This window comes from Corapipo altera, unplaced genomic scaffold (assembly GCF_003945725.1).
Source record: "Corapipo altera isolate COAL_440 unplaced genomic scaffold, ASM394572v1 271, whole genome shotgun sequence".
NCBI lineage: Eukaryota > Metazoa > Chordata > Aves > Passeriformes > Pipridae > Corapipo > Corapipo altera.
The window spans coordinates 1,386,727-1,413,310 of NW_020884935.1; the positions used below are offsets into that span (position 1 = coordinate 1,386,727).

The 26,584-nt window shown below is 55.3% G+C and overlaps 3 protein-coding genes and 1 long non-coding RNA gene across 6 annotated transcripts; 2 read left to right on the forward strand and 2 right to left on the reverse strand.

Moving 5' to 3' along the window:
- Positions 1-6: 6 nt before the first annotated feature.
- LOC113955057 (fatty aldehyde dehydrogenase-like) lies at positions 7-3,276 on the forward strand (the record flags this gene model as incomplete). The annotated part of the gene is made up of 5 exons (XM_027660163.1): positions 7-157; positions 326-492; positions 1,078-1,177; positions 1,912-2,147; positions 2,293-3,276. Coding segments are annotated over 5 exons (669 nt in total), but the record flags the coding sequence as incomplete, so codon positions are not given.
- Positions 3,277-3,304: 28 nt separating this feature from the next.
- On the reverse strand, positions 3,305-10,332 carry LOC113955211 (multidrug and toxin extrusion protein 1-like). 2 transcript variants are annotated; one of them, XM_027660468.1, is made up of 19 exons: positions 10,235-10,332; positions 9,666-9,750; positions 9,171-9,416; positions 8,964-9,065; positions 8,711-8,779; positions 8,325-8,473; positions 8,178-8,220; positions 8,050-8,094; positions 7,574-7,671; positions 7,307-7,404; positions 6,651-6,764; positions 6,461-6,528; positions 6,101-6,209; positions 5,873-5,948; positions 5,725-5,794; positions 5,293-5,425; positions 4,839-4,933; positions 4,267-4,414; positions 3,305-3,866 (listed from the first exon to the last, which is right to left on the reverse strand). In XM_027660468.1, the coding sequence occupies exons 3-19, from the start codon at positions 9,369-9,371 to the stop codon at positions 3,646-3,648; spliced, it is 1,839 nt and encodes a 612-aa protein (XP_027516269.1). In that variant the 5' UTR covers positions 9,372-9,416; positions 9,666-9,750; positions 10,235-10,332; the 3' UTR covers positions 3,305-3,645. The 2 variants fall into 2 exon arrangements, with proteins under 2 accessions (XP_027516269.1, XP_027516270.1); XM_027660469.1 differs by lacking the exon at positions 10,235-10,332 and having other exon boundaries at positions 9,666-9,991.
- On the forward strand, positions 7,333-10,276 carry LOC113955212. Of its 2 annotated transcripts, none has more exons than XR_003530465.1 (5): positions 7,333-7,424; positions 7,533-7,824; positions 8,916-9,098; positions 9,262-9,434; positions 10,164-10,276. It is a non-coding gene; the product is annotated as an uncharacterized LOC113955212 (long non-coding RNA). The 2 variants fall into 2 exon arrangements; XR_003530466.1 differs by having other exon boundaries at positions 7,351-7,424; positions 7,502-7,824.
- A 281-nt stretch (positions 10,333-10,613) lies between the features above and the next one.
- SLC47A1 (solute carrier family 47 member 1) lies at positions 10,614-20,170 on the reverse strand. Its single transcript, XM_027660165.1, has 17 exons — positions 20,066-20,170; positions 18,109-18,210; positions 17,524-17,592; positions 17,015-17,163; positions 16,812-16,854; positions 16,099-16,143; positions 15,618-15,715; positions 15,285-15,382; positions 14,844-14,957; positions 14,550-14,617; positions 14,156-14,264; positions 13,690-13,765; positions 13,330-13,399; positions 12,600-12,732; positions 12,169-12,263; positions 11,855-11,936; positions 10,614-11,467 (listed from the first exon to the last, which is right to left on the reverse strand). The coding sequence occupies exons 1-17, from the start codon at positions 20,168-20,170 to the stop codon at positions 11,226-11,228; spliced, it is 1,698 nt and encodes a 565-aa protein (XP_027515966.1). The 3' UTR covers positions 10,614-11,225.
- Positions 20,171-26,584: the final 6,414 nt, after the last annotated feature.

Here is a 26,584-nt window from a genome sequence, read left to right on the forward strand (position 1 = left end):
TGTGCCCTTTGTCAGGAATTCTATGGGGAGGACGTGAAGTCGTCTCCGGATTACGAAAGGATCGTCAACAAGCGTCACTTCAAGAGGGTCGTGGGCTTGCTGGAAGGGCAGAAGATCGCTCACGGGGGAGAGAGTGATGAGGCCTCCTGCTTCATAGGTGCTTGTGGCTGCTGCTGGGGAGGGGAGGTGGTAGTGGGTGCCCTTTGGGGTCTGTGTGTGTGCCTTGCTTGGGTTATGTTGCACACAGACAGTGCAGTGAGGTCCTGTGATGGACCAGGTCTTCTGTCCTGCTGACACTGTTGTCCTGTTCTCCCGTTTGCTGCAGCACCGACCATCCTGACGGACGTTTCCCCGGATTCCAAGGTGATGGAGGAGGAAATCTTTGGACCCGTCCTGCCCATTGTGACCGTGAAGAGCGTAGAGGAAGCCATTGAGTTCATCAACTGTCGGGAGAAGCCCCTTGCCTTGTATGTCTTCTCCAACAACAAGAAGGTGGGTCTGGGCAGCAGTGCCTCTGTGCAGTTGGATCCTGAACTTGGCTGGTGCCAGACACGGCTTCCTGCAGGGTCTGTGTCAGTTCCTTTTCTATGTGAGTTGCAGTGTTTGGCTCACACGGGCCATGAGTTTCCCCAGAGCTGCCAAAGGGCTCTGGGTTTGCGTGTCTCCCCCTCTTTTCAGCTGGCTGCCCACACGGGTGGGTGCTGGCTCCTGGCACGTCTCCTGCCCTTGCTCTGGCCTCTGTTGTGCCAGTTCAGGAATTCAGGGCAGGGCTTTGTCCTGGCACAACAGCCCCAGGTGCTTTGTGTGGGAGGGCTGAGAAGCACCCCAGGCTCTGGGTGGATATACCTCTGCCTCTGACCTGTCCCGCTGAGATGGAGCCTTTTGAGGTCATGGCTATTCCAGCCAGGCAGATCTTGTGCTTAGGTGATGTAAACTGGCCTCTCCCATGGAACAAGGCACAGACTGTGCCCTGCACAAAGCAGTGGGATGGAAGCACCAGCTTGAACCCTCTGGGAACATGGCACTGTGTCCCATCTTGATTTTCCTTTGTTCTGTGCCATCTCCCATTCTGGGTAGCTGATCAGACGGGTGATATCAGAGACCTCCAGTGGTGGCATGACAGCCAATGACGTCCTCATGCACATGGTGGTTCCGGATCTGCCCTTCGGTGGTGTGGGTGAGTCCCTGCTCCTGCCCTTGCCCCTGGATTCAGTCTCCCAGAAACATCCTCTGACCCATGTGCTGTTGTGCCCCTTTGGGAATTCAGGAACTTTCAGCTGCATTTTGCCCATTAATGTTATTTTCTGTGGGTTTTTTTTCTGTTATTTTCTCTTTGTAAAAAGGCTCATTAGTGTTTTGGTTTTTAGGCCTCCCAGTGAGAGAGGAAAAGCCTCTGGCCCATATGTGAGCTCTGGTTCTCCTGTGCTGGGGCATGGGATAAATTGCCTGGGGCAAAGTGGCTGGCTGAGTTTCCACAGTCACGGGCAGGCTCATGTAGCAGGGACAGCCTGGCTGTAGGCAGAGAGCTGAGGTCCTGGTTGTTGATGGTCTCAGGGTGCTGAATGTCCTCCTCATGTCCCACTCCTTGAAATCATAGATTCAGTTCCTCCTGTCACCAACCCCTGAGAAAATTCTGTGAGAGAATCAGGGGAGAGTTGAGAACTGGTGCCATTAACCTTTCAAGGGTAGGTGCACACAACCAGCCTGAGCAGCAGTTCAGGTCCTCACCTATTTCTGGGTAGTTAATAAAGCTGCTCTTTGCTTCTGTGCCCTGAGGGAGCAGAGCAGCTGCTCCAGGCATGAGAAGCAGCATGACCAAGCTTTCCCCGTGTCCTGGGGGCTGTCAAACAGAATTTAAGAAGCGCAGGTGTCTCTGTGCATGGTGTGACCTGCCTGGGTTGTGTCCCTCAGGTAACAGCGGGATGGGAGCCTACCATGGCAGGTGCAGCTTCGAGACCTTCTCCCACCGCCGCACCTGCTTGATCAGGGACCTGAAGCTGGAGGTTCTGAACAAAATGCGGTACCCACCTGTCAGCCAGGAGAGGATGGATGTGGCCAAGTTCGTCCTCCTGAAGCATTGTAGCAACTGCCAAGTGGGACAGTTCCTCTCGGCCCTGCTGGGGGCTGTGAAAGCAGTGATGGCAAAGGTGGGCCTCGGGTCTCTGCTGTCCTTGTGAGCGTGTGCTCCCAGCTCTGCCCCTGAGCCCCATCTGCCCTCAACCTCCACAGCCACGTTCCCTCGGGCTCTGTTCCCTCCCTGGGGGACTCATCCCTGTTTTTGTGCCTTTCCAGATATTCTCCCCCTGACGAGAGGGGTGATGGGCAGTCAGCAGCTTTCCAGCCCCGGAACCCACCACTCGCTCCCTGCAGTCCTAGTACTGAATTTTTCTCTGCTGCAGTTTCATTTCTTCCAAGGCAGCCAACACACTGAAGAGGTAGAAGACAACAAAAAATACCTAGAACAGAGACAGTCCAAGCTGAAGGCTCCAGCTCCTGCTGAAGCGTGAATTTATCAAGACCTAGGCCATGGGTCATGCCTGAGCAGTGAGTGCCAGATGGAAGGAAACAGCACCCACCCTGCTTTGTAAAAAGGATCTTATCTAAAAACTCTTGGGAATGGGGGAGTGTTTGTCACAAGGGTACCTAAACAAAGCCAGTTGTTACTGAGCCTGTTATCTACTTAATGCCTGCCTGATTCCCATAGGAAGCTGGCTCATTACAGCAATAAGCCTAGCAAATTGTGAGTCTCACTGCAGGGGACAGTCCGGGCTGCTTGTCCCCAGATCAGAGGGAAGGAGCCTGGAAGAACTGCAGCATCCCATCCTTTATGGGACTCATGACCAAGTGGGTTGCAGGGAAATCACCCATAGCCATGTAAGGTGTGCAAAGGCCGCCTGAGTGGCAGCAAAGGCTCTCTGAGCTGCAGCCACACTGTCCCAAGGACTCAGGGAGTGCCAGGGACCACAACTGCACTGCTGCTGCACTGCTTTTGGGGCTGCTGGGGCAAAGACAGGGGCTTTGCTGCAACCAGGGTGCCAGGTCAGGGATGTCCTTGGCCAGAGTGGCAGAGCAGCCAGCCACCTCATCTGTAACTCAGTTTCAGGGTTTTATTGGGTTTTGGGTAGTCTTTTATCTCCAAACTTGTAACTGAGAGCTGACCTGGACCCTGGCTGAATAAAACCTTTGTTCTACTGTGAAGGCCAACTGGGACAGGGCAAGACCCATGTGTGCAGCCCCCAGCATTGGATGTTCTCTGCTCCGACCCCAACCCCCCTCAGCCTCCACCCAAAGGAGCCAGCCTGACTCCAGCTGGATTTATTCTTTATTGGGCATTTGTCACGGAGCAGCCGTGTGAGCTGGGCTGTGCTCAGCTCCGGTTGGCTCTGAGCATGGTCTGGAGGGGGTCACCCACACACTCAGTGTGTGTCAGGCAGCCTAGAGCAGCATTTTGGGTGTTGGAGCAGCCTCAGAGCCCGTTCCCAAGCAATGTCTGAGCAGACGCTGCCGAACGCTGTCGGTGTCCCTTTGACTCCTGCGGGACAGGCCAGTGCTGAATTTTCTTGCTGACTGGTCTGTGCTTTTAACGTCTGTCCATCAGGAGGGGCTTTCACCACAAAAACAAGTCCCCAAGGTCCCTGCTGTGAGTCAGTGTTTGCTGGTCATCAGTTTTACGGCGATGCCGAGCGCGAGCACAGCGACGGCTGCAGCCACCGCCAGCCCACGCCGGATGATCAGCCCCTTGGTGACCACAGGGGTGGCCCGAGAGGAGATGGTAGAAGTGGCTTCTTGGAGCTCCAGCTGGTACGTCGAGCCCTCCCTCCTAGTGATGCCCGTGAGCACGACGTCGTTCTCCACATCCACTCCCGCTGCAAGGAGAACGGGACAGCGTCTCTGGGGACTTTGGGGAGATTAAGGGGTTTCTTGGGAGGGTTTTGTCAGAGGGCTGAAAGCATGTTACAAACAACCCAGAGTGTGGAGATCTCCAGCTCTCAACAGAGCTTCAGTAGGACCTGGTATCTGCAAGGTGAGAACTGCCCAGGCTGCCCAGAGATTGGCCCTCCACCGGCCTCCTGCACCCTCCCCAGCCCGCACTTGTAATTACTGTTCTCCCAGTAACTGAGGGCATCACCAGCACTGCACTGCACCCCCTTTTGTGGGCTTGTTCCTGACTTATGTGAGTCCCTGGGGACACTTCCTGGACCCAAACCCTTCACTGCACACAGTGCCCAGCTCCCCCATCCCACCATACCCAGCTCCTGGTCATACCAACACTCCCCAACACTGCTCTGGCAGGGAGGTAAGTGTGGGGCTGGGGGGCTGATCCCACATCAGGGGGAAGCTCCTTGCAGGAGGGTTCAGGGCCCAGGTTTGGCTCCTCAGGTGGTGGCTGGGTCACTCCTGCACGGCGCTGAGCCTGGGGAGGGAACGTGCTGGGTTTAGGCAGCGACACGTGGTGTGGGGAATCCCCACTGAGCAAACCCAGTGTGTTGCCACTTATGGGGTTCAGCTCCAGCGAGACCCTGGAGCTGTTGGGGCACAAGGTGATGCTCAGGGCTGAAGGGCTGAGTGCTCTGTGCTTCATGTCCCCCAGCCAAGGGTGGCACCAGGTGGTGGCAGCAGGCACAGAGGGAGACCTTGAGGCCACTGAGTGCATGTGCAGGAGGGAGCTGAACACTGGGATGTGAGTCATGGGAGCACTGGGTTTAGCTCAGGGCACTGGAGGACAGCACAGGCCGTGAGATTGAGCCCGTGCTGCTGTCTCACCCCAGTGCCATCACAGCCAAGGCACTGAGGACCTTCCTGCTGGCAGGGCACGGTGCTGGCAGTGCCTGGATTACCTTCTCAGCTGCTTTCTTCCAGTCCATGCGGGAGATGTAGATGATGAAGCAGGTGCAGAGGATGAAGACGCAGGCGAGCATGCTGAGCCACAGGCCTGCAGAGGGCATGCCAGTGTCAGCTGGGATAAACCCAACGGAGACAGCATCTCGGGACAGCAGGTCAAGGACAGGGATGGCACCAAGGTCAGCAGGGACACAGGGATGGGGTGGTCATGGGTGCCTGCTGCAGGGCTGCCTGGCACACCTGGCAGCAGTTACTTCTTCCCAGTATGAGTAAAAGCTCTCAGCAGTTGCAGGGGGCCAGCCCAGCCCAGCGTGCCCTGTCCCCAGGCAGATCCGAGGGAGGGCAGATCCGAGGCAGGGTCATGGTGAGCCATCAGTGGAGCTGGGGGGAGCTGCCTGTGCCCGTGGGGGATTTGGGGGCGTGCAGAGCTGCGTGCCCAGGGGTCAGTACCTATGACGCCGATCTTGGCCACGAAGAGCAGCACAGCTGCCAGGGGCAGGCCCACACCATAGTAGCACACGGCATTGAGGATGGCTCCGAATTTCTGCTTCCCGATGCCTCTGAGCACCCCCGCACAGGCACCCTGCAGGGAGAGGGAGAGGGGCTGGGGCAGGGACTGCCAACTCGGCTGAATTCAGGGCTGTGCTGCTTCCTGTAGATGAACCAGCTCCCCATCTCTGCCCCTTATTTCTCTGTCCCTGGCCAGTCCTGTGGGTCACCATCTCTTTATACACTGTATTTTCTAAGGGATGATCCTGGGATCCCTGCAGGGTTCTAGTTTGGGCACCTGTGCTCACCTGGACCCTCGACCCACCGACCCACGATGCTACTGCTCAGCACCGAGGTGCCCTATGGAAAACAGCAGTATTCCCTGGGACTTACAGTTGTGGCTTCAAACAAGTGGAAAACAACGTAGACAGGCATGACCCATGCCACCAAGTCAGCGATCTCCCTGGGGACAGAGACAAGGCAATGATCACTTTTGGGAACTGACCTCCGTGCACCGAGGCCAGGAGCCGGGGGCACTCACTTGTCCTTGGTGAAGATGTATCCCAGCACGTTCTTCGTGGAGGCTAAAATGATCCCCACGGCTATGCAGAATGCCCCTGGAAACAGAGCAAAGTGCTGAGCCCAGCCTGGCCATGATGCAGAGCTGCTGAAGGGAGAGAGCAGTGGGAGAAGTGGCAAATGGTCCCTGCCCCTGCTCTGCCTGGAAGGAGCCCAAAGGCAGAGGCTTCCCAGCGTGTCATGGACTGACCTGTGCAGAGCAGGCTGGTGGTGGAGGATCTCTTGGCCGTCTCGAAGTCTCCAGCACCCAGAGCATTCCCCACCTGCACACTGGCAGCTGTGCCGAGCCCCAGGGGGATCTGCAACCACAGGGCTGAGGCTCGTGTGTGTGTCTGGGTAACTGGGCTGTCACAGTGACAGTGGAGTAACGACCCAGCAGAGAGGGGGATGGAGTTCAGGATTTGATTTGAGGCAGGGATAGGCAGGAGCAGGGAGAGGCTTAAGTGCAGAGGGGGAAGATGGAGGTTTGCTGGAGCTGATTTTTGCTGGGTGCCTGTCTCGGGATGGTCCCCATGGAGCCCTGATCTGTAACAATAACCCCAGTCCTTACCATGAAAGCAACGACAGACACCTCATAGATGATGGACTGGGCGGAGAGTTCGACAACACTCAGCAGGCCTGGGGGAGAGGAAGGGGGTCAGTGCTGGCTGTGGGTGCCCAGGGGAGAGCTGCTCTCAGCCCCTGCAGCTGCTGTGGGCGCTGCTCTGGGTCATCTCCTGGAAGCTCCTCTCTCCACTGACCTATCAAGAAGCTCCCGATTTCATAGGTCCACCACTCAATGCACATCATGAGCATGCTGGGGATGGCCAGGGAGGTGAAGCTGTCCCACTCCAGCAGGCACTCGCTGGACCAGCCTGCAGAGAGGAGAAACATCACCTAATGGATGACCAGACTGGACATGTGTTACACCCTGGAGAGCACCTGAGGCAGGTAGAGGTGCCATTCCTGTTCACAGCCACCAGGGCAATGCTCCTCAGCTCCACAGGACCTCCAGCAGCAGAGCTCCACCTACACACTGTCCAATGTTGTCCTGTGGGCCACAGGGCAGCACAACCCTCAGCCCATCCCTCCCAGAGCAGAGTGTCTAAGGGCAACCTCGTGCTTACGTCTGTGCTCATCCGACTTTGGGGCTGAACCCTTGAAAGCCTCAGCAGGAAGTTTCATTTCTCCAGAATTAATGTTTAGTGCCCAGCAAGGACCCTGCCAGCGCTCGTGCATGACGTGCTGCCACCGAAGCAGCTCCGTGGTACCCGGGGAGCGTGGGGCTGGGGTTAATATTTCACCATCGGGACAAACAGAGTTTGTCTTCTATCAGGAACGCTTGATAGAAGTGGTGGAAGTTTTATGGACACCTGGGTAAAGCGTGAACCAGAGGGAGCCGGGGGGATGCCCTCACCTCCCCAGGTCTTCACGTGGAGTTTCCTGCCTATGATGTACAGGAACAAGAAAATGGCTTGCGAGTACTGAGCAACGGTGTTGGACCAGGCAGAGCCCCTGCAGAGGAAGTGAGAAAGGTCTGTCTCCATCCTGCTTATGCCTCCCTGGCCTCAGGGTGCTGGGACATGACGTCCTGCCATGCCCCTCTGAGCAGCAGATGCTCGGTGTTCCCTTGCCATTGCCAGGTGCCACATTGTCCCCTCCATGGGACACAGGTGCAACTCACGTGATGCCGAAGTGGAACACGTAGAGGAAGATGCAGTTTGCAGCCACGTTGACGATGTTGCCGATGACTCCACTCAGCACCAGCGGCCACATGATCATCTGCAAAGAAGAGGGGATGGGGCTACGGTGTCTTCACAAAGGCTCTGGGAGGGAGGTGTGAAGGTCCCCGCCAGCACCCGGGCTCAGCGCCTTTCCCAGGCAAAAAATAAACTTCCAGTGACGTTGCCTGCTTGGAAAACGAATGTGTTGGAGGTAAATCCCTGATGTGGGGAAGTATGAAGGGAGGTGGATGGATACACCTGGCTGTGGGGTGGGGTGATCTACGGGGTTAGAGCTGTTTTGGGGCACCTGGGCAGTGGTGGGGACAAATGCTGCCTTGTTGCCGGGAATGGTGAGCATGGAAACCCTGGGTTCATGGTGGAAGGGAGCACTGAGCCAGGGCTGACCCTTCCTGGGTGTGAGGACTTCAGGACCTACCTGGTTCTGCAGGTATCTTGTCTCCAGGTTATACAGAAAAACCGCCTGCAAAGGAAATCGGTGGATGAGATGAGCCAGTGCTGAGCAGTAGGAGTGGGATGGCATCCAGGGTGCCCACAGGGACTCACCGGGAGAGCAGGGACAAACGCCATCACATAGCGCTGGGTTAACCTGGGGGCACACAGAGGCAGGGTTAGGGAGGGGCAGGGCCATGGCCACCCTCCTCTCAGCCCCACCATGCTGGGGAAGGACAAGAGGCCATGGGACCACCTCACCTGGAGACCTCGGGATCCTGCTGGATGAGGAGCATTAACTGCTCGATGTTGATGAGGATGGCACAGCAAGGGAAGCAGCAGAGGAGGATGATGATGGTGGCACGCTGCAGGATCACCCCCACCCGCAGCAGGTTCTTGCTACCGTAGGTCTGCAAGGCGAAGAGGGCAGTGGTAAAGTCAGCTGGTGCTGGGGGATAGGGACCCCACAGAGCACAGAGCAGCCCTGACCACCCTGAAGACCACCCAGGAAGGATTTGGAGTATGAGATTGCTACCCAGGGACAAGCTTTCCCAGCTCGCAGAAACAGCCAGGGCTCCATGGGGCATCATCAGCTGATGCTGGAAACCCCCGTGTCCCCAAGACAAGTGCCAGCGTGTCTTACCCACCTGTGATATCAAGGTGTCACATGCCGAAGTCAGACCATAACCTACAGAGATGGCAGTAACATTTATAACCTGGGAACGGGAGTCAAGAAAACAAAGAGTGAAGGTGAGCATTTAAGACTTTCAGGTAGGGAGAGGGGTTAAAAGGAAGAGTGGCAATCTGAAATCTCCTGTCCTTTTCTGCTGCCATTCCTTTATCCCATCCCAGCGTCGGCGGGGCAGAGGGGAGCTCGTGCCTGGCTCTGGGAATGCTTACAGCAATGGCCAGCGTGACGGAGGCCAGCTCAACCTTGCCCAGGTGGCCACAGAATATGGAGCTAACGAGGTGTATCAGGAAGATCAGCAGCTGGATCAGGATCTAAGCACAGAGGAGAGGAGAGGAGAGGCGAAGGTTAGTGACAGAGGTGAGCAGGGGTGGTTATACTGGGAAGGGGGGGGGGTATCTCTCCTCCCAGGTCCTTACCAGCGGCCCTGCCAGCACCAGCAGCTTCTTCACGTCCTCCCAGAAGTTATCTGGGACCAGGCGCTGAATCCAGTGGCGTTTCTTCTCGCAGCTCCCGGGTGTGAGATTGTCCTGGCCAGCGGCAGCTGCCTCACTGTTCTCCTCGGGGAGGTTCTCTGTCTTTGTGCTGCCATTCTCCTCAGGAAGGTTCTCCGGCTTCATGCTGCTGCTCTGCCAGGGGAGTGGAACAACCCCTCCCTCCGCGCTCTGTTAAACCACGGTGGGGTGAGCAATGTGTAACCACGGTGGGGTGAACTTCAGCCGGGGCCGGATGATCCGACCACACGTTCCCTGCTGCTGATGGGAAGTGTGGGCAGTGGGTCAGGGCAGGGCACGGAGCTGGGGAGCCCAGAGAGGGTCCTGGCAGCGCAGTGGAGCCCGGCAAGGCACTTACTGCCTGCCCTGAGCCAGCATAGGGGCTGAGCCATCCCAAATCTGCCCTGCAAGCCCTCGTACCTCTCTCCTGCTTCACCACAGCTCTGCTGGCCAGTGGGCTGGAGGGTTGTCCTCCTCTTCCAGCAGCGATGGAGGATTCTTGGATCTGTGTGTGGTCTCTGGTGAGCTGCTGCCGGCAGTGGTGGGGCCGCTGCCTGTCTCGGCCCCTCTCATCGCAGTGACCACGAGAAGCCGGCCCCCTTGGCCCCAGCTGTCGGCCTGGCACAGCCCCACCGTGTCGGGTTTCACTGGCACAGCTCCCCCAGGCCAAATATAGTGTCCTTGGCCCACGGGGGAGGCAGGCAGAGGGAGCTGCTCTGCAGCTCAGACCTGCTCCTGCATGGAGCAGGAGGTGGGCTGGGGTAGCTCATGGGGCAGAGCGAGACCTCCCATCCCAAACCTCCCAGGATTCTGAGCAGGGCAGAGTCTGCCACAACCTCCCACAGCTGGGTAGAGGCCCTGGGTGTTGGGGATGATGGCAGTTTGAAGCTCGTTTATATCACATCTTTTCATTCCCAGCCCACAGGTAACCAGCACCCCGAGCCAGGGTGACAGGGAGGTGCCATTCATCTGCTCTGCACGGGATTTACCTCCAAGGGCCCAGCATGTGCCACGTCTCAGTCACTCAGCTGTGGATAAGAGCCTGGGACAGGGGTGGAGGGACCCAGTGCTGAGGGCAGGCAGGGATGGGGGGGTTGCATTATGACATATGGCAGTTCTTTGGTGGTTCTGGAGGGCTGTGCAACACATCCACCCTCTTCCCTGGCACTCAATGGTGCAGAAGGCCATTGAGGAGCACAAACCCTGCTTTTGTACTCGAGGGGAGTAGAGTGATAACACTATAACCAGAGCCAGCCCCAAACCTCAGGGCCAGAAGCCTGAGGCTTTGTCAGGCTGCACAAACCAGACCCATGTCTTTCCTCTTAACAGCACAGTCATGCCAATGACCAGGGTCATGCACACACCACATTAAACAGCCCAACATTTACTCAGAAAACTTTATTGTATCAAAATCCCACCTTACGAAAGTGCAAAGAAGAGTTGCTTTAGGCCCTGTGCCTGCCCCGCCACAGGGGGAGCAGGGCCAGGGGCCAGCAGCCAGCACCCAAATGGCAGCCAGACATCTTCCAGCTGAATCCACCTTGCCCTGCGCTGCCACAGCAGCTGCAAGTGGGCTCTGCCACGGCAAGATGCTGGCACAGGCCAGGAAATGTGCTGTGGGCAGCAGGAGCCCCTGCCATTAGCAAATGATATGGACAAATGCCCTCAGGGGGCAGGACAGCAGCAAAAGGACCCTGTCTCCTCCCAGGGTCAGCCCCAGGATACGCTCCTGCCTATCACGAGTGACATCCCAGTGCAACACAGGAGAGGAACCAGCTCTCAAGCACTTTTTTTCCCAAGTGCCACATCTTCACCCCCTCTAAGAACTCTGACTGTGGGACAAAACATTGTGAGTTAACCAGAAACTGAGCAAAGGTACTTTTTGTAAAGAAGCGAAGGGGAATTCCTTCCCCGCACCATCCTCCTGGGACATCACCACGTGCCCTCCTGCTCTGTGCACACTCCCCAGTGTCACTGGCTCTAGCCATTGCCAGTCAGGAGCCGGACCAGGATGCCCACCAGCAGGACAGCCACAGCAGCAGCAGCAGCCAGGACACGGCGGAGGATCAGGGCCCTCCACGTCATGGCACCAGGAGCAGGGACAACAACAACAACGGGCTCCTCCTGTGTGATGAGCTCGTGGTCAGGTTGCCTCTGGCCCACCACGATGTTTTCAGGCAGGGCCACGGTGTCCATGGTGTCCGTGTCAACAGAGGTGTAATCTGTGTGACAGAGAGGCCAGTGCTGCAGGAAAGCCCAGCTGCCAAGTCAGGGGCTTCCAGCCTGATGCTACACAAGAGCCAGTGACAGTCCTGGGGGTCATTTCCCAAGGCTTGGGACACTAGGACATGCCCCAGCAAAGTGGCAGCTGCCCCCAGGTGAGGCAGACATGGGTTGGCAGCCCAGGCTCTTCCCTGGAGCAGCCAGCACGGTGACAGGGTATCTTGTACGCTGTCACTAAGGGCAGACCTGGGACCAGCACCAGGCACTGTGCTCTTTCCAGCCATCTGAGCCTGCAGGACAGACACGGCTGCCACGACTGGGAAGGAAAGGAAGGGGTTGGGTGGAGAATTTGGGCTCCCACCTCGGTGTCAGGCCCGGTTACATACCCACAGCAGATGTTTTGTTAGCAGCTGTGCCACTGGAGTTCACATCTTCCAGTTGTACTTTTGTTCCAGCTCGGACTTGAGCCTAAAAACACAGGGAAGAGTTGCTCTTCTCAGGGCAAGGGTGTCCTGCCCAGCCCAGAAAACTCTTCACTCTCCCAAGACAAGCATGCTCAGCACCAAATTGCTCCTCTGCTACAGGAGAAGGACAGATCCCAGTTCACTTCTGCCTCCTCGCAGGGGGCTGTTGCATTGTACTGGGACAGGAACTCACCCAGCACCTTGCAAGTGTTACCAGAGAGAAGCACAAGTCTCACCTCCTCTGCAGCTTTCTTCCAATCCATGCGGATGACAAAAGCCAAGAAGGAAAGGGCTTGCACAGAGATGCAAATGATCATCCCAACCCACAGACCTGCAGCAATGGGAAGTTACTTCAGGGAGGGCTTGAGAAAAACTTGCCTTTGTCAGCTACTGCCACAATGCCCAGGGACCTCAGTGGGGTCAGAGTATTGCCCCACGTCCAACCCAGTCTCGATGGGAAAGGAAACAGCTCCTAGGGGAGCTGGGAGCAAGCCTGGATTTATTGGGACATCTCAACCCCCATATGATGGGGGGTCTCAGCGCCTGCCTCAAACACACCAACGTGCAACCCAGCCCCACTGATCCACAGGAAGATCCCGGCACGAGTTCCAGGGCTGGGCCTTTGCTCAAGGCAGCTCATCCAGTGCCAGGTGGAGGACACACGTACCCAAGACCCCCATCTTGGCTGCAAACATCAGTGAGAGGCCGATGGGCAGGCCCACGGTGTAATATCCGACGGCGTTGGCGATGGCACCCAGCTTCTGCTTCCCGGTGCCCCGCAGCACTCCCCCGCAGGTCCCCTAAGGAGGGCGGGCAGAGGGATCCCTGTCAGGTACCACCACAGCAGACCTGGGGCCTGGCACGGCCCTGGGAACAGGAGAACCCACAGCACTGAACTGCAAAGCCAGGAGAGAGCAAAGCCACGTCCTGGAGCACACAGTGTGGGGCTCCTGTTGCTCCAGCTGCTGACACCAACAGGCACCACCAGCAGACCCCACAGAGCTTCCCATGCTGCCCAGGTCCCTCTCCCCGGGACACAACAGGAGGAAACAGGTCAAAATTACTACCTAATGAGTTTATGAGCATTCCCAATATGCTGGGAGCACACAATATCTCTGAACACCCAGCTGCTCACTTGTGCTGCTTTGATAAGACAGTAAAAATCTGGAGCCTTGCCAGGGGAAAAAAGGAGGAAAAACTGGGTTGTTTGCAACGATGCCAAGGGACAACTACAAGCACAGGGGACACCGAGGTACCACAATCAGCTGCCTTGACAGCTTATCAGTTGGCTTCTCTGTATCACTTTAACAGGTCAAGAGTGAGCTACAGGCAGCTTTGCACCCTCCACAGCACCCCAGCCTGCAGGGAGGAATCGCTCCACACGCTGGAATACTCACTGCTGTCGCATCAAACAAGTGGAACGGACCAAAAATGAGCATCACTTTGGACACCAAGTTAACGACCTCCCTGTTGGGAAGATGTATGTACTGATCAGGGCAAGCAGCACCCAGGACTCTGGTTCTCACATATCTCCCTCAGCCAGCTGCAAAGGCTGATCCCAGTTCTCTGATCCCAGCCTGCTACCAGGGTAGCATCCCAGTGTCAAAAACCTCCGTGCTTCAGGGCAACGGGGAGGAACCTTTGGGAACATGTTTGCCAGGTGGAGGTTTATGAACTCTTATCTGTCAGCAGCTTCTAGGATATAAATAACACCCTCCAAGAAGGTGATAATATGCAAGAGAAAGCTGTTAACGCACTTGTCATTGGTGAAGATGTATCCCACCACGCCTCTTAGGCTTCCCAGTAAGGTTGCAACCAGCACAGCAATAACTCCTGAGAAGAAAAAGAAATAGTCACATTGTTTCAAGGGCAGCATGTCCTGCTCCCAATCCAGGTCCAGACCTCAAAGGCTTCGTGTGATGGGAATTGGACTTGGCTGACCTCCAAGTGATACTGCAGCAGAGGACAAGTCTGTTTTCCTCAAGCTCTCCCCAGATACTCCCTCTGCCTTCTGGAGGGGGAGGGCAGAACGCTAAATTGCAGTTTTAACTACCAAAGCCTTTGCACCAGGCTTGTAACAGAAAAGAGCAGTCAGGATCTTGCCTTGCCTGAGGGGTCCAAACAAGTGGGGTTTGGGTTCCTATGGGAGGTCCCCAGCCCTGTGAGAACTCAACTATGTGCTAATAATTGCCCTTCATTCCCCTCTGCAGGACCTGAGCTCACCTGTGCACAGCAGTGCAGTGATGCAGGAGGTCTTGGCTTGCACCACATCCCCCGATCCCAAGGCATTGCCCACCCTGACACTCGCAGCCACGCTGATGCCCAGAGGCACCTGAGTAGCAGGAGACAAGAGGAGGTGAGTGGCAGCAGAGCCTGCAGTGACAACAGAGCCTGCAGCAATTTTTTTCTTCTCCAGAGGGGAATTTGGGACAAACTGGCATGGCTGCAGTAAAGGGATTTTCCATCTGCAGCACACTTGGATGTGCAGCTGCTGTGGCAGGTCTGAGAGGCATCATCTGCCTGGTACTGCCCCCTGTTCCCACCTCAGATTGACCACAGAGCCACTGTTTGGGGGCTGCTCCCAGGCTGTTTGGGGTTTCCCACACCCAGCCCTTACCGTGTAGGCAGCACAGACGAGCTCGTAGATGATGGACTGTGCACCCAGCTCCACCACACTGAGCAGCCCTGGAAAAGATTCATCACCTCCTTTGTTTGCTGACAAGGAGGCAGCGACTACAGGGTTCCCACTGAATGGATGGGAACACCTGCAGTGTCCGGCAGACCTGGTCCTGTAGGTGAGGAAGCTGCTGGCAGGAGGAGCTCTGGGGACACAGTCAAGAAGCAGCCACCAGAGCAGGCACAGCTGTAAGGCAGCCTGTTGAACCACAGGAAAAAGAAGATTTGGACTCACCAGCCAAGAAGCTCCCAATCTCAAAGGTCCACCACTCAATGCACATCATGATCATGCCGGGCACTGCCAGCGAGGTGAAGGAGCCCCAGTCCAGGAGGCAGTCCCTGCTCCAACCTGCAAGGAGGACATGAAGCAAAATGAACACATGTTCTCCCTCTCCATCCCCAAAGGGGAACCATATGCTCTTCTGGACACTCTCAGAGGACAACCATCACTGCAGCTCACAGGACACCTGCCTGGGATTGCTGCTGTGCCATGCTGCATTCCTGAGACAGGATATTCAACAAGAATGTATTTGGAGCTACAGTAAAGGCCTTGAGGACATGACTTCAGCATCTTCCCACTGTGAGGGGATGACAATCCCTTTGTCAGATGCTGGTGACAGTGCCAAATTCCCAGGGTCAGACATTGGTATTCTGAAGGATTAAACTGTAACAGTACCTCCCCAGGTCTTCACATGGATCTTCTTCCACCACATGTAAAGGAAGAGGAGGATGGCCTGGGTGTACTGAGAAACAGTATTAGCCCAAGCAGAGCCCCTGCAGAGAGAGACAGGCAAGTTACAAGTGACATCCTTCCCGATCTCCTCAGCTACAGCAGGAGAGATCCAGTGGGTCTTGCTCAAGCCTTGTACCACACAAGCCTTGCTCCCTCCAGCCTCATCTTTGCAGGCTGGTTGTCTGGGGACAGAAGGTGGCAGAACTGGGCACCCAGGACACCCCCCCAGCCCTGAGCACGCAGGGAGAGACTGTGACCACCCCTGCCCACACTTACACCATGCCCAGCTTCAGTGCATAGAGGAAGAAGGCGTTCATGGCCACGTTGAGGATGTTGGCTGCAATCCCGGTCAACACCAGAGGCAGAATGATCGCCTGGAAGCCAAGGAGGGACTTTGGAGTTTGCTTCCCCAGTGCTGCCCAAGCCCCATCCAGTGAACACAAGGGAGAACTTCAACAGTGCCCAAGGAGAAAGCCAAGAAGGCAGCTCCTGTTCCAGGTAAGGCTGAGCTGTGTTAGACATGCAGGGCTTAGGAGCTGGTGCAACCCATAAAACAGAGTTGGGAAGTAGCCATAGGGAAATGAAGCCAGCTAAGGGTGGTTCCTATGAGCTCTCCCAGGGCCAGCTGGGGGGCTATGCATCACACATTCCTCAGCCCAGCTCTCCCAAGAACAGGATGAACTCAGATCCCCAACTTTATCCATGTTCCTGGGAATACCTTTAATGTACAGCCCAGAACTGGCTGGTTATACAATACCTGACTTAGTAAATATCTTGTCAGCAGCTGGTACAGAAACGCCGCCTGCAAGAGTCAGGATTCAGTTCATCATCAGACCGTGGTTCAACAACCCTTGAACACTGACAGACCAGTCCCCTCACCACCATCTTGGGGTGCCCCAGCCAGCACCTGCCCGACACCCCATTCCAGTGCTCCCGCTGAAGTGTGGCACCTGCCAGCACTGCACCCAAAAGAGTAACAGAAGGCACCTCCCATTCCCACTGGGAAGAGAGATCAGTTTCCAGACGGGAAATCTCCTATGCTTCCCCATCAGCCTGAGAAAGCTTGGAAAGCTTAGAAGAAAGGATAAACCTACAGACCCTTATTCCACAGGGATACTGTTCCCTGCCTTAGAGAAGTCAGAGTAACCAGCTGGAGCCCAGCAGCTGTGAGTGTGTGAACAGCAAGCTCCAGCCTTCATTTTGGAGCTAACAGTGAGCTGGGAGCCCCTGGTTCCAATCTCCACCACCACTTGTGTGGCCACAGCAAAAGCCTTTGCACAGGAAGATCAGAGACCCCCTGTTTGCTGGTCCAGCAGCTGCTGGGCAATGCACATCTGTTAAGGCACAAAGTCAAGGGACACACTGTAAAACCCTAAACCTGCCCTGTGAGCCACACAGCAAAGGCCCTCCCTCCTTTCCTTCATGTTACTAAGGGACACAGAGCTTCTAACAGCTTTAGCAGAGACTTACAGGAAGTGCTGGAATAAAGATCATCACGTAGACCTGAGTTAACCTGGAAAGAGAGTTGTTTCCCCAGTTAGTATTACAGCAAAGTAAGAGCCAAGCCAAACAGCGTTGTGCTCAAGCTCCAGAGAGGCTTGATTTCAACACTACAGAGCAACCCACCCACAGCAAAAAGTCCCGATCCAGAAGGGCTGGATCTCACCCCTGACCTGGAGACCTCGGGGTCCTGTCGGATGAGCAGGAGGATTTGCTCGGTGTTGATGAAGAGTGCCCAGCAAGGGAAGCAGCACAGCAGCAGGATGAGGGTGCCCCGCTGCAGGATGGTGCCCACCTGCTTCAGGTTCTTGCTGCCATACGTCTGAGCGAGGAGAGAGAGGACCAAGGTGGGGGTCTCAGGGAGCCAAAGGGTCTGGGCAAACTCTTAGGGCAACAACAGGCTGATTAAATGCATTTCCCACGTCCTGCAGTGGTGAATGCCAGGCTGGTTGGGTGTCACTGCCCTTCAGGTGGATTGCACATCCCTTTGCTACCCAAAGGGACCCACAGCTCCCTGGGGGAGCTCCAAGGAGGGAGCAGGCTCCAGCCAGGGTGTCTGTAACCCTGTTCTGTCTGGAAGCTGCCACCTCCCTGCTCTTTGTCCCCAGATCACACTGCACAGGAGGCGAGACAGCACCAGGTAAACCCCATCAGGCACAGGAAAGGGGGAGCTGCCACTGACCTGAGTCATCAGGGTGTCACATGCTGAGGCTAAACCAGACCCGATGGAGATGCCTGTCACGTTGATAACCTGGAGGAGAGACAGGGATTCTGGCCCAGAGCACTGAGTCCCTCCCAGCTGGGTGGGTAGACAGTTCTGCTACAAGTTTTTGGGAAGTTTCCAGCCCTTCTCTATTTCTCAGAATAACAAATCTTGTTAACTAAATAGCCTCTTCTCCCCTCTGCTGGGGAAAAGGATCCTCTAGGAAGGGGCGAGTATCTAAAGGACCACAAACAGTGCTGCTCCCAGCCACATGCTCAGGTCTGGTGGGTTCAGAGAGCTGGTCAGAGGCTCCAGCTCCCTGCCCAGGTTCGGGCCTTGCACTGGCACAAGCACTGCCTGCTCAGCTCCCCTCTCCTGCCTGTGCTCAGGGCAAAAGGAAGAACATTTTGGTGGGTGGGATGTCTGCGTTGCATCAGGCTGTGCTGATGCACAGGGCCCTCACATGTACGTTCCTACAGGTTTGAGGCTTTTTCTTCTTTTTTTTTTTTTTGGAATACCTAATTTGTGTGTTTTAAATCTGAGGGGAATTGGAGTGATACTTACGGACACAGCCAGTGACACGGCATCCAGCTCAGCTTTCCCCAGGTGGCCACAGAAGATGGAGCTGACCACGCTGATCAGGAACCCCAGCAGCTGGGAGAGGAACTAGGATGAGAGGAGAAGGAAATGGTGAGATGAGGACCCATTAGGGCTTGTGGAACATCAGCCCTCCCCCAGGAGCTGGCCTATGAACAGCCAGGTTTCCTGGTGTTTTGGTCTATGCCTCCAGGCCAGGGCTCTGCTGTCCTGGGAACCTGTCCCTGCTTGCCAACACTGCTGGGGCGTGGGAGGCAGCTCTGGGACTCACCCAGGCTCTCAGTGGCTTTGTGTTTCAAAGCAAACATCTACCTGCCCTGCAGTATTTTGGTGTTACACAGCCAATCTGCCAGATGACCTCATCTATGGGAGGCTTAACGGCTTCACTAGAAATCCTCTTTCCCAGGATGAAGGTTGCAGAGAGGGGAAAAATAAAACATCCCAATGCTTTTTTCACATTTGCGTGCATCTGTGGAAAACTATCCTCCAAAACCACAACATCCTCTCCTCCTGGAGATACGCCAAGGCCATTCTGTGTATTTCTCTCCAGGGCCTACAGCAAAGTGCAACGATGCTGCAGCAGAGATTGCACTCTAAACCTCATTTTCTCTTGGTAAGAGGATGTCCCTTCTACAGGTGTCCAGGGCACAGAGTTGTGGCACAGCTCAAAACAGATGGTAGGTGTTAGAGATGTTCATACCCACTGAGGGGTGGGTATAACTGGAAACCATGCCCAGGGTCTGCTTGTGCTGCTTCCCACTCAGCAGTTGACAAGCCAAGAGCCCAGCACCGCTGGAGAACCAGCTCTGTGGGGTCAGAGGAAGAGCAGAACAAACCCTTCTCCTCTGCAGACCTCCTACTGCTGCCTGCAGGTCCAGTCCTGCTGCCAGGCCCAGCCACGCTGGACCTGCTGCTGTGAGTAATCCCCACAGGAGGGTCTGGTCTGTACCTCCACGCCCACCCCAGCACAGGGTTTGACATGAAATGATCAGTAACTGACAGCAGCTGCAGGTTTGGGGTTGAGGTTGTCTGTGCACATGGAGGAACACAGACTGTGCCACAGGTGGGACAGTTGAGGGGACTGAGGGGGCTTGTTGTGTCCAGCTACAGAAACTGAAACCAGCCTGTACTTCCCCTGCTGACCGATCTGAGCAAGTCAGTGCTTTGATGTCAGGGAGGGTGTCTCTGAGTTTAGCAGTTGGCAGTTATTTACCAGATAAAGCAGAAGGTGCTTCCCCTTGCAGAAACCTCTGCAAAATGCGTTCAGCACTGTCTGTGCCGACTACCAAAGGGTGCATCTCCCTCCAAAGGGTGCATCAACCTCTAGTTTCAGTCCAGGGAGGACTTCAGGACAGCGAGTTATAAGGTACCTTTGCACCCAGAGCCTGCTGCAAGGGCTGGCCAAGGAGCTGACACTAAGCAAAGAGATTTGCTTGTCACCCAAGGGTAACGTGGCAGTGCCGGGGCTGCAGCCTCGTTCCACAGAGCAGTTTAACAGCTTATCCCCCTCACACCCCGAGCCCACCGCTCCTCTTCCACAGCCATATCGCAGGGCACAGGGACCACGCCGGGCAGCAACAGGAGCTCCTGGGGCGAAGAATAAGCATCTGGGCGCCAGGCAAGGAACGACGGGTGGCGGTTTAACCCTGGCTGTGCCTGCAGCAGCCGCGGAGGGACCAGGTTGGCCCCGTCGCGGGCGAAGGGCATATCCGCGGTCGCGGAGCCGTGCCCGGAGGCTGAGGAGGTCAAGGCTCATCCCCGGGATCAGCCGGGCCCGAGGTCTCTCTGCTCCGCATCCCGCTGGGCACTGCCCGGCTCCGGGTGGCCGAGCCCCCGCCGCGATCCCCCGGCCCAGCACCTCCAGCGGGAGGGCACCGTGTCCCCCGCGTGTGTCCCCCGCGTCCCTCCCCGCCCCGGCTCTCACCACGGGCCCCGCCAGCCTGGCCAACTCGCAGCACTCCCGCCGGGCGCCCGCGGGCAGGAGGCTCCGGGCGCCCCGCAGGCACCGCACGGCCGCCCCCGCCGCCATGGACCGACCGCCAGCCCCGCCCGGCCCCGCCGCCCGCCTTATGGGCACGGCCGGGGCCGCCTCCCGCCCGCGGGGCCGCGGCGCTGTGGGCGGTGCGGGGGATGCTCGGAGCGGAATGGAACGGCACGGTAGGGTCGTGTCCGTGATCCGGCTCGGGGCCGGGAAGCTGCGCCGACTGGGAGTGGGACACACCACACATCCACACCCACTCACCCACACCCACACACACCCACACACACACACACCCACACCCACACACACACACACCCCTCCGCGCTCTGCCCACGTGTGCGGGGATGGGGACTCGCCACGCACACACACGTGTTGGGAGCGCACCGTGGGGTTTTGGGGGCGTTGGGGACACTCCCGGAGGGGGTGGAGAGGTGGGCTGGAGACACCCCGTTTGTGTTGGTGCAGGGTTTGGGGACCTGCTGCGCGGGGAGAAGGCCCCCCCCCCCCCGTTTGCTCACTGACATCTGCAGCTCTCCTGCTAATCGGCTGTGGGATGGGGACCCTCTGAGGATACCACACACGTGTTGGCCAGGGGTTCACCAGAAGCCCAGAGACCCCCAGGTGATGGCTATGGACTGGGGACCTTCCTGTGGGGCGATGGCTTAGGACCCCCTACGTGCTGGCTGTGACTTCCAACACAGGGGTCTCTCAAAGGCAGGGACTTCTGAGCACAGATGCTCCCGGTTCAAAGGAATGTCCCCTCTGCATCATGGTAACAGTGGGGGCAGCTGGCTCTGGGCACCTTCCTCCTCTCCTCCATCCACCCACCAGTACCCCATGAGCAGGGTGACCTGGGATTGTCCCCAGGTCCAGCTGGTGCCCAGTGGTGCAGCTGGTGTGGAGATTGGAATGGCTGGGCTGGGGTGGCCATGGCTGTGTTTGCCCATCACCTGGCAAGAAGGAGTTTTTGGTTTGGGTGGGAGCTTGGGTTGTTACAGGAGTGAAATTCTACCTAAGTGCAGGTGCTTGTAACCAAGTAGCTGTAACCAAATCTATTGCTAATGCATGGAAAATTACAGTGGAAAGTGGGGCTGGGTTTTCCAGCTGTTTAAATGCTGCTCTGGTGCCTCACAACTGTTGTGTCACCACTTAGAAATGTAAAATCTTGTTAATGTTTAACTTTTCACCTTGTTCCTTCAGGTATGATGTGACATCATGAAAAATTATATAGTAGTAGTGGTGAGTCATAGCCACAGTCATTTTGATTTTATGTGCCATGATGAAATTGGGGTGTTTCAGGGCAAGAGAGTGCCCCTCTCCATGGTCCTTCCTTCCCCTGTGGCCAGCAGAGCAGCAGGTGTTGGGTGCATGTGCCAGAGCCTGTGCTGCCTGTGGGATGGTGCTGCAGGGGCAGCTATGAAGAAACAGAAGTAGTTATCAGCAAACGGTGTGTCATGGCTGGTGGTGTGACTGTCACCAGCCCGGCTGTGAGATGGCCAGAGTGTTCCTGAGGTGCTGTTATCTCCTGTGGAGGCAGAGGGAAGTGATAAGACTCAGATGGTGACGTTCATGGTCCCTCAACAACCAGCGCAGGTGTGAGTCCCTTTGAAGTTTACTGGTGACCCTGCTGAGATCAATACCCTGGGCTGGCAAAGAGTGGGGAGAGAATCAGGGAGAGACCTGGGGAAAAGGACTTTGAAAATAAAAAGCTGTATCTTTTCAGGCTGGGGGGAGAAATGTGACCTCCCAGCCCCAGGAGCCAGGTCCTGGGCTAGACCCCAGAGAGCCAAACACACACAGAAGGGCTGTGATTGAAATCCCTCTCCTTGTGTTTTGCTGCTGCTGTTTGAAACCAACTCTGTTTGCTTTCAGAAGTGCTGTTTTGTGTTTCTGTGGTGACATGTGAATCCCAATCTTGCTGGGAAGCAGCAGAATGGGCACCCCAGGACCTGGTCTGATGTACCCTGAGGCCTCCCCCATCACTGGCAGGACAGACTGAGTGCTGGCTCAGCCTGCCCCCTCTCAGATGAGCCTGTGAGCTGCCAAGGGGGATGTGGATCTGTGCAAACTCTCAGGCTGAGCCCTGCCCTGGCGCTGGATGGCCCCACATTCAGCCCTTCTCTTCCTGTGACAGGGACAAGGACCTTGCCAGCTGCCCGACAGGATTCAGTGGGGCTCATCTGCTGGAGCCCCCAGACGATGAGGAGGGTCAAAGGTAGCACAGGCTGCCCTCAGCAATCCGGATATTAACAGGGTTGCAACACCAGTTAGAAGAATTTGAAGGGTCAAATTCCACCGGAGTGTAACATCTTTGAACTCAGCTGTTTTAGACCTCCAGTGAATCTGGAGCAGCGTTTTGGAAGGGTGACACCTTAACACAGACCTGTTTAAAGGAGTTAATGTGTGACTGGCCCCAAACCAGCTGGAGCAGGCAGATGGCTTGCCCTGCTGGAGCTGGTTTTGGCAGCTGGGACCCCGTGCAGTTCTCAGCGATGCTGATGTGAATCCAGAAGAAAGCAGCTGAGAGCAGAAGGATTGCAGTTGGCTTGCATCATCTGCAGAGCAGGATTAGCCCTTTTTTTATTGCAGATTCCCAGAAGATGGCTACCCTGGGCTTTCTCTGGATATGTATGTCCATGTTCTGAAATGCAGCCAACATCCTGCTACTAAAATAAACCCCACAAATGCACCATGTCTGCAACTCTCACGATTAAGAGCTACCAAATAAGAAAATAGTCAGGACACAATGGATTTATGTCAAACACTGAACTGCTTGAAGTGTGTCCCTTTCCTTTAAGAGACCCTACTGCTGGCTAATGTCCAGATGCCACGGAAAATCCGCTCCCCTCTGTGCAATGTGGAATTCAGGATACAGCTAAATTAAACACTGGAGAGCCTTTTGCAGTCAAATTACTTTTTATTTAAGTGTCACACTATGGGATCAGATGATCAGAGCCATCAATGGATACAGCACGTGGATTTGGGGCTTGTAAATATGGAGGACAAACCAGAATAGTCATTTTAAATAGCTCTCCTTGCATGATGATCTGACTGCAAAGAAAGTTACTGTATTCCAGAGTAGTAAGTGCATTAGCAAAACATGCTAATGACCTTAAACTAACCATAGTGACCCTTCCTGCAATAACAGTGGCCTCTCTATCAGGTACACAGGGTTGGTTTTCCTGTATAAACCCAAATAAGGGTTCTCAAGTCCATCCTAATGACTGACGTGGCTTCCTCGGACCCAGGAAGTCAGTGTTTCACCGCTGCCTGTGTCTCCAAAGTATAATTAATATTCAATAATTTCGAAAAACATACTTTCAAAAACCAGAATGTCTAATAATGTTTTAAATAACTGCTATTTTTTGCATGGACAGTCACATAAACAGGACTGTTTGCACCATTATTTGTCCCAGCTTGCTAGAACAGATGTACTTCTGCAAGAAGAGTTAGAGAGAAGCTCGAAACCGGTGTTTACAGTGGATAATGGAACTTGTCAAAAAGGCAGTTGCCTCTTTAAAACCAAAGCAGTGAGAAGTGTGGCATCTCTCTGGCACCCAACAGCCTCGCAGGGCCTGTGTTCTTCTCTGCTGTTGGGAAATAGGGCTTTTCTTTGATGGCTACTTTTACGCTGCAGCTTTAGGATAACTCAGCTGTTTAAGCACAGCCCTGAGCACACCTTTCTCTTCTACTTTTTGCTGCCATAATTGGTTTGCTCAAGCTGATGAGTGTATATCCCCCAGCTCAGTGTCATTGGTGCTGGGCAGAAGCCACAAAGCCTGATGAGCTTGGAATCACAGAATCATTTAGGTTGGAAAAGCCCTCCAAGAGCGAGTCCAGCCATTAACTCAGCACTGCCAGGTTACCCCGTGTCTGTGAGCACCACATCCACGTGGTTTTTGAACACTTCCAGGGATGGCAACTCCACCACTGCCCTGGGGCAGCCTGTTCCAGGGCTGGACAACCCTTTTGGTGAAGAATTCTTCCCAAATACCCAACCTAGACCTCTCAGGGACATTTCCTCTTGTGCCATCACTCGTCACCTGAGAGAAGAGACTGATCCCCCCCACCTGGCTACAATCTGTTTCCAGGTAGTTCTGTAGCGCGATAAGGTCCCCCCTGAGCCACTTTTTCTCTCTCCGGTCCCATCCCGGGGTGGTTCGTGCGCGGTGTTCCCGGCAGGTGGCACTGGAACCCCGCAGGTCCCTCCAGGCGCTCCCGCAGCACCGGGAGCAGCACCGAGGACGGGAGGGGACGGGAGGGGACGGGGATCCGGATCCCCTTTTCCAGCCGTTCTTATCTCCGCCCCACGGGCTCAGCACTTTGACCCTGCCTCGTTCCGTGAATATTTGTATTTTTCCGTGCCGACAAGACCCTAATGGGCATCGGGCGTTTGTTAAAAATCCGGGGGAAATCACGATGTTTGCCAAATATGGCCCAAATATATGCCAAATATTTGGCAAATACTTTGGAAGAATGTTTGCTAAATAGTGAAAAATGCAATATATACTAGTCAAAGGGGACGCAATATGAAAAAAACAGTACTCAGAAAAAAGGAATAGGAGTTAGAAAAATGCAGGTGGGCGCTATATAGACCAGAAACTGCTTATTAAAAGCCCTGGGGTGTTGTCTTGACTCTTTAATTCCAATGCCTCAAGCTGATTCTCAAATGGGCAACCTGAAGCCGTGATTTTGCTGTGGAACCAGCACCTGGGCAGACACTCAGCCACTCACCATGGTGTAACCTCAGTTCAGTCACACCTCACCCTGTGATATTGTTTAGTAATAACAGCTGGTTTTTATTTTATTGTTCCTTAAGAGAGAGAAATGCTTTTGACTTGTTCTGTATTTCAGAGCATCTTCCTCCTGCTTCGCTAAAGATGGGGCCAGACATATTAACTGCAGTCGTAAATATTATTTTTACAACAGCAGAATATTTATCTTGCTGCATGGGTTGGTCGAGTTCGGGGCTGCAGACTTAAAAAACAGCTTCCCTGCCCTGAAGAGCCCAGATACTTAATTAAGGCAGATAAGGCAGGACAAATAAAAACAAGACAAAACTCCTCTTGCTTTGAACCACCTCTAGGGAGCAGGTCTTGGCAAAAGAAAAGAGGGATTGTAAAGCTGTAATAATAATAATAATGATAATTAATTGTATTTATAAAGCATCCCCTAATGGCTCTGGATGCTACACAACGATTTTAAATACTACTGAAAGCAGCAACCATTATGAGAAGCCAAATAAGGAAGGGCTTTAAAAATAAAGATTTTTTTTTTTTTACAGTAGATAGTAAGGTTTCAGTGGGCTGGTTTGGGGCTCTCCTGCAGCATGGACACAGGGACATCAGTTGGAAGCAGCTGAGGATCCCACAGTGAATTCTGCAGGCTTGCAGATTGCAGGTTTTGATTGCAAAGAGCAAATACATTTTACAGCCTGGTTTGCATGTCACAGTCTCTGCTTTATTTCCTTTCTGTACCCCAGCCAGCCAGAAGGTGTAACAACGCATCCCAATTTATGTTTATACTCCTGGACTGGCTTGCAGGTTTTTCTGCCCTCATTTGTTAGGGGTAAACATGTATTTATGTTCGATTTTGAAAATAAAGAAGGGAAACACTTGTTCTGAGGGTTTTGGGAGGGCTGGTCCTACCCTCACCGCCACATGGGGCCAGCCGGATGTCACAGCATGGTTTGGGTTGGAAGGGACCTTATTGTTCCACCTCCTACTAAGGGGTGGGAGATCTTCCACTAGAGCAGGTTGCTCAGAGCCACATCCAGCCTGGCCTTTGCTTCCAGGGATGGGGCACCCACAGCTTCTCTGGGCAACCTGTGCCAGCGCCTCATCACCCTCACAGGGGAGAATTTCTCCCCAGTATCCAATCTACCCCTGCCCTCTGTCAGTGGGAAACCATTCCGCGTTGTCCTGTCACTCCATGCCCTTGGAGTCCAAGCCGGTCTCCATATCCCTTTGGAGCCGCTTTAGGCGCTGGGAGAGGGGCCGGGAGCGGTGCAGAGGGAAGCGGTCCCAGTCTCGGGATCGGAGCCAGTCCGGGGCGGTGCAGAAGGAAGCGGTGCAGAGGGAAGCGGTGCAGAGGGAAGCGGTCCGGGATCGGGGCCGGTCCGGGGCGGTGCAGAGGGAAGCGGTGTAGAAAGAAGCGGTCCCATTCCCGGGATCGGTGCCATTCCCGGGATCGGGGCCGGTCCGGGTGCGGTGCAGAGGGAAGCGGTCCCATTCCCGGGATCCGTCCCATTCCCGGGATCGCTCCCATTCCCGGGATCCGTCCCATTCCCGGGATCCGTCCCAGTCCGGGATCGCTCCCATTCCCGGGATCAGTCCCACTCCCGGGATCGGCCCCATTCCCGGGATCGGTCCCAGTCCGGGATCGCTCCCATTCCCGGGATCGCTCCCATTCCCGGGATCGGTCCCATTCCCGGGATCGCTCCCACTCCCGGGATCGCTCCCA